The sequence below is a fragment of the Acyrthosiphon pisum genome, chromosome A2 (genome assembly GCF_005508785.2).
Source record: "Acyrthosiphon pisum isolate AL4f chromosome A2, pea_aphid_22Mar2018_4r6ur, whole genome shotgun sequence".
NCBI lineage: Eukaryota > Metazoa > Arthropoda > Insecta > Hemiptera > Aphididae > Acyrthosiphon > Acyrthosiphon pisum.
Window position 1 is genome coordinate 118,226,150 of NC_042495.1, and position 9,445 is coordinate 118,235,594.

General features: G+C 29.4%; 1 protein-coding gene across 1 annotated transcript; it reads right to left on the minus strand.

The window, feature by feature from the left end:
- Positions 1–203: 203 nt before the first annotated feature.
- Positions 204–4,146, minus strand: LOC107882837. Its single transcript, XM_016801815.2, has 2 exons — positions 2,013–4,146; positions 204–1,942 (listed from the first exon to the last, which is right to left on the minus strand). Exon 1 carries the CDS (start codon positions 2,601–2,603, stop codon positions 2,076–2,078), a length of 528 nt encoding a protein of 175 aa, XP_016657304.1. The 5' UTR covers positions 2,604–4,146; the 3' UTR covers positions 204–1,942; positions 2,013–2,075.
- Between the last annotated feature and the right edge of the window lie 5,299 nt (positions 4,147–9,445).

Genomic DNA, 9,445 nt, shown 5'->3' on the forward strand with positions numbered 1-9,445 from the left:
GTTTGTTGTCAATAATTAATTAGATTATTAATGATTACATATTATGCTCAATGGTATTTGATATGATGGTTTAAAATTTAAATTCCAAGGATGTTTATGTAATTTCATGACAATATTAATTTTGATTATTAACTTGGATGTTGGAATTTATTATTTTTAAATAATTAATAATAGTATTAGAGATATTATATCTGTCGTGGAAATTATATATTATATGAATCAATCTATTCGTGTCTATTAATATTGTGTTATAATTGAAAACTATAATAGTAATCATATATTTTGGAGGCATTAAACACATTTAAGTACTGTAAAAAACCTCCGTGTAATAATATGTAAATTATTTAACGACAAACAAAACGTATTTATATATTGGTATATACTTACAGCTTGTTTATAGATATCTGCAACCCTCTGACTGGCGTCGAATCCTTTTTTACTCCTCACGAGAATCGCGATATTTTTCACGGGACAAGACCTAAGTAATTTTTCCGTGAGTATTTTCCCCAAAAATCCCGTACTCCCCGTAACTAAGAACGTCCCATTTCTAAATGTTTCGGCTATACCACCGGCTGTTTCCATTGCGATTTATTTAGTTTTGACGGCGTACAACACGATTTACTAAGAAATTATTATGCGGACTGTTCTAGAGTCGGGCTACGAAGTGTGCGAGACACGGAACCTCGTAACCTCTCAACCTCTCATAACCAACTCAATCGGTGTTTGTTTGTAATGTTGCTATCCTCATATATATATATATATATATATAGGTTCCTACGCTACGTACCTACCTGTAGCCGGACACAAGGTGGATACCGTAGTTGCGGTTACGGTAAAAGTCATCCCCACCATATCAGTTTTTAAACTATAAGTTGTCTATAACCGACAAATGTGCAAGTACCTAACCTATACATATACATGATACACATACATTATACATATAGGTTTACATATACATGATGTAACGGGAAGAACTTAAAAAAAACAATGATGACTATGCAAATGACTATATTGAATTTATCCAAAAAAATTTAGATCAAATCAAAATTTATTTCAGAACAAAAGTTATTTCATCTGCGTCAGGTCTTCCTCTTATACACCCTGTATTTGTATATATTATACAAACGTTTTGATATATATTTATAAGTTATGATGTCCATGTACATTGTACCTATATGCTATTGTGTACCTATTGTGTATATATTATACTATAATGTATACAATAAGAACAAGTGCATGAAAGCATTGGCAAATAAAAATGTTATCATGATTTCAACGAAACATCTATCGCAGCAGAATAATTACTGTATTTATATCTGAAAAAGTTTTACGTCCCTAGGGAAAATTTAAACTTAGACATAGTGAAAGCAATATGACCAAAAACCAATGAACTGTGTTGATTATTAACATTATATTTTGTAAATTTTAATTGATAACTTACAGATTTTATCTTTCTGCAATCAACTCGCCTACCAATTAAAGGTATAAGTACTTTAATAAAGAAGATTTCATTGGAATAATAACTAACTATGGTTAATTATAATTCAATTAGTACACAAAAGTAGTTCCATGTAATTTTGGAGTATTACATGAATAAGACCACAGAATTTGATTCTTTTTTTTAACCAAATGAATACGTATGGTTAGGTTGGTTTTGGTTAGGGCTCGGAACTTAATGCACTAAAAAAGTACTAAATATGCATGCACTTATGCACTTAAAATATGCACTTATATTTAATTATTTTACACAACATTTTAATTTGCACAGATATTTTTTAAAAATTTGTAAATAAAAAAAAAGCAAAGTTATATAAATAATATTTATTTTCATTTTTTTAATCATAATTTAAACAAAAAAAAAATAATAATAAAAAAATCGCTTTTAAAATGAAAAATGTTCCTTGAATAAAAAATGCACTTATGTCGAGTTATATTTATATACCTGAAATACATAAATACAAATTAGAAAAACCACCAGATACCTGCCTATAGTTAAAAAGTATTTTAATTACCTAATAATTAAAATGCATTACATATAATTTTGTTCCTATCTTCAAAATTGTTACATTGGACCACTAAACTTTTTTGATGTTTTCAAAATTGAATGATCGCCGATTATCCACCAGCAAAGTTTTGTACCTTGAAAAACTACGTTCAACATTAGTTGACGTAATCGGCGCATATTTGAAATATGTAATATCGTCACCAGTCAAATCATCAGGAAGACCTTCCATTGAACTTTCTTGTCCACTTAATATTTTTGAAATATTAAGTATCGTTTTAAAGCCACAATTTTTCTCCAATAAATTATTTAATTTTTGAAATACCGCAACACCGATTTCACCCTCACAGTCGTTTAATTTATTTTGAACATATTTAACTGCAGATAATGCTTCGGATAGTGAACTATATTGTGTTTCAAGTTTCGTTATATATTCCGGTATAAATCCAAAATTTGAATGTATGTATACTAAATTAGCTTCCATATCGGGTTCTTGAATTAACTGTTGAGCTTCTCTAACAGAAATAGCATCTTTAGCATTTAAACTTAGTAATACTCTACGTATAACTTTGTAATATTTGCAGTAATAGGAAGCTGCCATTATCCATGTACTCCATCTAGTTAATATTGGCTCTGGTTAAAGTGGTATGGCTGGTGCTTCACTTTTAAACACTAAAACACGTGAAGGAGCCTTTAAGAACACCTGTTTAACCCTGGAAATAAGTTTATCAACTTTTTTAAACTTTTTCCGTATATTTTCGGCTACTCTATGGATACCATGTGCGAGACATGTTAAATGTTTCATTTTAGAGTACAGTGATTGAAGTGTTTGCCCAGCTTTCACCATGTATGGTGCGGCATCGGTCACAAACAGTAGGACGTCATCATGACGAATTCCGTTTGGCCAGAGGACGAACATTGAAAGATCAAAAAATTTTACTATCGTCTATCGTCGAATTATACGCTTTTTCCAGAACTTCGGTTGTTAGCAAATAAGTTTTTCCCGGTGCGTCAATATTTAAAGTTCCTTTTATAACGTTAGCTACATATCTTCCTTCTGAGTCTGTAGTTTCGTCGACACCCATATTTTATATATATATATATATATACATTATATTTTTTATATATTAATATTATATTATATTAACCAACAGGGGAAAAACATTGTTTTTAATGTCAAATGGAAGTTTGAAAAATACGATACAAGAATATCTAGTAAGGTCTCTCAATATGAATGTATTTATTTTTTTTATTTACAAATTTTCATATGGAATCTCCATAAATTATAAAATATGATCTAAAATCTAAAAATCACCAAATATGCAAAAATATGCACTAAAAATGTTTGATATGTTTTCGTAGTGTCTTGGAATGAATTTCTAGCTCACTTAGCAATAAATCTAATGGTTCAAAACAATCATGCAAATGCAACAACTTCCGAGCCCTAGTTATGGTATTACTATTATATATATTTTTTTATTTTTTTATTAAGTATTCCAATTTAATATGTATCGTATATGTTATTAACAGCTAATTACTAATTTTATATATAGCCATATAGGGTGTTCAAAAAGTTTGAATCGATCATCAGACTAATTCGACTGATAAACGATAATATTATGATATAATTATTGAGGTTATTAAATATTTTACTTAAATAAATAAACACCAATTGGTAAATACCAATTAGTAATCACCATTTATATTTATATGTATACTAGCTGATCCCGCGCACTGCCCAGCAACTAATAATTATTAATTATTATTATAATAGCTTCAAAACCCATGGCAACCATTTTTAAACAAAATATTCCATCGGAATTCGAAATCTCAAAATCCCGATTTGAGCACACCCGAGGTTGGTCCTTTCCTTTTTAAATTAACCTATCTTCTGTCCAGAGGTCTAATCTATATCTGTATCAAATGATCATGTGCACTCCGTTGCCCGGAAACCAATAATTATTATTATAAAAGCTTTAAGACCCATGGCAACCATTTATTAAACAAAAATTTCCATCTGAAATCTCAAAATCCCTGCTTGAGCACCTCACGGGGTTGATTTTCTCTCTTTTTAAATTAGCCTATCTTCTGCCCAGAGGTCTAATCTATATATAAAAATATCTAATCCCGTGCACTTCGTTGTCCATTAAAATTGCCAACTCTATATGTATAATATGTTTTACATATCACCATGGAAACTATTTATATACAAAACATTCCATCGGAAATTTCAAAATAACATATAATTTGTTGCCATGGTAATATGGAGACACACACGGACAGAAATCTCAAAATAATATATAAATAGTTGCCATGGTAATATCGACACACAAACACTACACAGACAGACATACATTCATTTTTATATTTATAGATATGTAGGTATCCTAAATATAATTAACAATTAGGGTATATACCTACTTTAGTAAAATAAACGATTGATCATTTTCGATATTGCAAAATGAATGGTCAGCTTCTCCAAATGTAAGTGCTACGGGCTACGGAATATATTATTTTTTAAATATTGTCTCGATTATTATTAATAGGGCTGTGAATTTATAGGAAAGTGCATTTTTTTTTGGTGATATTAAAACATAGCTTTGTAAGTACATAATTTGAATGATGTAACTACAAATCCATCTATGAAACTTTTATTTTGCATATTTTTGCATTTTTTGACGTTTTAAATTTTTAGGTCATTTTTTCGCATTTTTAGGTCATATATTGCTTTTTTAGTTTATTTTCTAGTATTTTAATAAAGAGGAAAGTTTGTTCAGTTAAAATTAAAAAATGTAACAGAAAAAAAATACGAGATGTTGTAACGTCTCCTCTTCACCTATCGCTCTCGCGGGTGTCGTTTTGTTTATATTAACGAGGTCTCGGAGACTCGACCTCGGTGTGTGTGATATTATTACTAGGGATCAGGGTTACCTTATGTGAAGCAAAGTACTCAATGTATATATATATATGTATCTGTTATTGAATATTAATGTATTGTTATTACCTACTACAAGTTACAACAGCGAAAGTATACTTATAAATTATAACTCAGGGTTACTGATCGGGCCATGGTGTGTCGTGGATGCGCCGATGTCCAAATGTGGGTTGAGCTGGTCTTCTGTAGGTCCTCTTCAGGTCGTTGTCAACCATCGAGTTCCACTATCGACCATCCACTCTGACTATTGACTGCCGACCATAGACTCCTTCATCGATTATGACTATTGACTCTTGACTGTTGACTGTCAACTGTCGACTTTCGACTATTCTATTTAACTATTTTCCGCCAGGCGTCCCGGTCGGTTATTAACACGACGCAAGCTAAACATCGCGTCAGCAATATATATATTTCATACATAATATACACACATTTGCCATTGCTAACACTCAGCATATTAGCCGTGCTCAACGTAGGGAGTAATGTACGATGTCGATGATGACATTCGTTACATGTACCCCTTGTCCAATTAAATCTGGACCCCAGATTTGGGAAGTCAAGCAACGGTAGCTGTGTTAGTGGTAGTGTTGTATTTTCTGATTGCATGTTCCTTGTTCATCCAGTAGCAAAGAATAACGGTGGTATTCCAACCTCCTCCGACTGTATCTTCTTGCTGGACTGTAAAACATGAATTTTGTTGGCATACAAACACCAAGCCACCAAGGCAATGGTTATGCGTATTTTATAATATTAATAATATATGTTTATTACTTATTATTGCTTGAAAACTTTTGGTTAGTGGAATGAATTGTCGTTGGCTCTTCTGTCCTTGAATACCGACACCCACGGCTATCTTCACTTACCCCTTTCAGATTCCTCGAGTTAGTTATAATATACATGATAACTATAATTTTTTTAAATATATAAGAAATAGTGTTTAATTTCATACTAATTACATTGAAGAAAGTACATGAAATATATTATAAGGCCACAAAAATATTGAAAGTATAAATTTTTTTATCAATATTACAATAAATGTTTATAATACATTATAACATGTTTGAATTCAAAAATATCATACAAAACAATGTGCGTATAAAAATATTTGTTTTGTTCAACTTAATATATAATTAAAACTACAATAATTAAAAAAAAAAAAAATGCTTGATATAATAATATAGATTTAAATATCATACTCAAGTTATGTCTAGTGTTTTAACTAGTACAAAACTATATTCATAATTTGTATTAAAAAACAGTACTAGTTAACTATAAATAAACTCAATAGCAGAGCACCAATTTTTGGCTAAACTTGGATGTTTATCCAATAACGCAGTATTTTTCAAATTTACTTGGGGAAAAAGGTTTACAATTAACATCTCACACAAACTTAAGAATTATTAATTCGGTTAATATGTGTTCTACTGTATTAAAATAATAATAATAATGATAATATAAATATCATAGGTATAGCAATGAATTTACCGTATAATTTATAAACCTAATCAAATATAACCTATAATAAATAATAATAATAAAAATTAACATATACAATAATTTAATAAAACAAATACTGATATATTATTTTAATTATTATAATACATTCATAACATATATAAATATTAAATATATTGTTTAAACTTCAAAATTTTTGTTTAGGAATAGTGTTATAATGTCATGACTTAATAATAACGATTAAGCAAAGATTAACAACAAAAATATTGTACATGAATTGTAATGGATGATTAAATAGTATGAACGATTAATATTTAATATTATAAATATTGTACAAGTTATACACTAATATAGTATTAGATGTAATAATCTGTTACTAAAACAACTGGAACTATTGTGAACATTTTACAATTTACTAAATTATATAAATTAAAACAAAATGATTAATTATAATATAGTAAAAGATAGCAAAATAATATTATATATGTTAAAGATTAAATTACAATTTAAAAACTATAACTATGATACATTGTTCATTGACCGTCGTAGTAACGCTCTGCAGGTGTGCTATAATGCTATTCGCTATAATATATATTATATATGTATAAATAATATGTCCTCACTATAATATTACCATGAACAAAATCTTGCTGTATTATAGCATTATTGAGGTTTTATATTTCTATTTTGGCAAAGAATATCTGGATTATTTGAATTTAATAAAATGTGTTTTACTTCGCGCACCTCGGTCAATGGACAATTAGCACGATTCAGGTCGTTCTCGTTGTTTTTTGCCTCGGTTTCGGGTACCTTGTTGATTGCTTCTAACATTTTCCTTTCCTTTAGTAAAGCACGAGAAGTACGAATAGAACGAAAATCATGCGTAAAAGTAACTCGTGTCACTTCTAGGTTGGGATTACCATTATTTTTGTCATAACATCCCGGTTTCCAATGATTATTTTCAAAAAAAACTACTAGAAATTTCCTACCTGGTTTATAAAACCCTAAACCTGCGGTTTTATTAGAATTTTCGAAATTTAGGCATATAATTATTAAATTGAAATTATAAAAATCAGCTATTGCTGATATGTCCTCACCCTCTAACCAAATTGGTTCTTCATGTAAATTTAAATCAAGTAAATGTGATATGGTTTCTGCTGTTACATAAATATTTTTATGTGCCAGCATAACAATTTCACGTAACCTTGGCTGAATTAATATTAAATTTCTCATTTTTTCAATTTTATTGTCATTATCCGTATCCCTATTTAATGTAGTTTCATTAAGTATTTTTTCAATTTTCAATTTAACATTATCTGAAGTTCTACGTTTTTTATCGAATTTAAAAACAACTAACCCTTTATCACCTGTTAAAACTATCTGTTTATCAACAAAATTTATTTTGGCTTGGTATAATTTTAAAAAGTCTGGGCCTATTAAACTAGGTCCTACTAAGTTCCCAACTACCATGCACTTAATAGGGGATTCAATATTTTCGAACATAAAAATTGTATTAATAATACCAAGTAGTTTTAAATTAGAACCGTTTGCTGTAATTAGCTTTACGCAATCGATTGCCTTTGGAGTGATTCCTAATGGTAAATTGTCAGCATTAATTATAGACGCAGTGGCCCCTGTGTCTACTACAAAATTATGTTCTATATTATTAATTCTGCCCAGTGCACACGAATTGCGTACCAAGTCAGGTAAACGAAACTTTTTGAACGAATTGCGTCCCGGACGCAATTCATGTTACTTTTTGCCTTAACATATTGTTGGTGGTTTCCACATTTTTTTTAATTTTGAAAATATTTTTAAATTTTTTAACAGTTTAAATATTTATCACAAATATTATTATTATATGAAAACTAGCTTTTAGTGGGTTTGTACTTTTATAGATACTTTTATAAAAATATTTCAGACTATACGGACTTTCCAATCAATATGTAACTATGGATTATAAGCGAGACACTATATAAGATAACATCACACATAGTATGATGTAGGTAATCATGTTAACACCACAGTGATTAGATACAGGTACCCGATTAATATAGATAATCCACTTTTCAGTCATAACTGATAAAATTAGTGACACCAGAATTGTCTGACAAGTAACATTCAGTACCTACATTATTTTGGTGTCGTCTGTAGTCTACTCATATTTACTATTTATTCATTCAACTTTTTTATTAAAATGGAAAATGAACGTATTATATCAACAATGTTAATGAAAATTATTTCATAGACAATTAAAAGAAGAAAACGTGTCCACGCTAACATTAACTGATATTACGTATATAAAAAATAATATGCATTATGCACGTATACTACTACCTCAAGTCTTTGCCCTGGTTCGAATGCTGCCGGAAGCGAAGTCGGATTGCATGTCGTTATATATTTATTTATTGTGTTGTCATTAATTTTTTGCTGTTCAGCAGTTACTAAATTTTTGCTTGCGAATTTGTTCTGAATATGGCCACTCACGTCTGTTATTTTATTTTCATTGAATAAAGTATCTATATTATAATCGCCTATGTCATTGTTTTTATTAATATCGATTGTATTAAGCTTATCGTTAAGTTTTATGTATTTTAATTGTTGTGCAGAATTCGAGGTTTCGTCATTCTTATATTTCTTTGCAATTATTGATTCCAACAATGTTACACTAGAATTATTGGTTGTTTCGGTAGAATTTTTTTGTTGGCACAGAGGGAGTCTAACCACTCTCTCTTGCCTTATGAGTTTTTTTGATGATTATCATACGTTCTATTCGAATTACGTGTATTATTATGAGGCATCTGACCAATAGCGTGCTGATTGACTAACAATTATAATCAGGGCTTGAAACCGTTTTCAAAACCGAAACCAGAAAAAATTGGATACCGGTATTAAAGTCAAAACCGAAACCGGAAAAAATTGGATACCGGTATTATAATTTAAAACCGAAACCGAAAAAAATTGGAAACCAGTATTAAATTCAAAACCGAAATCTAAAAAATTGGAAACCTTTTTTTTTTTTTTTAATTGACGTGTTTTAATACTTGAATTCC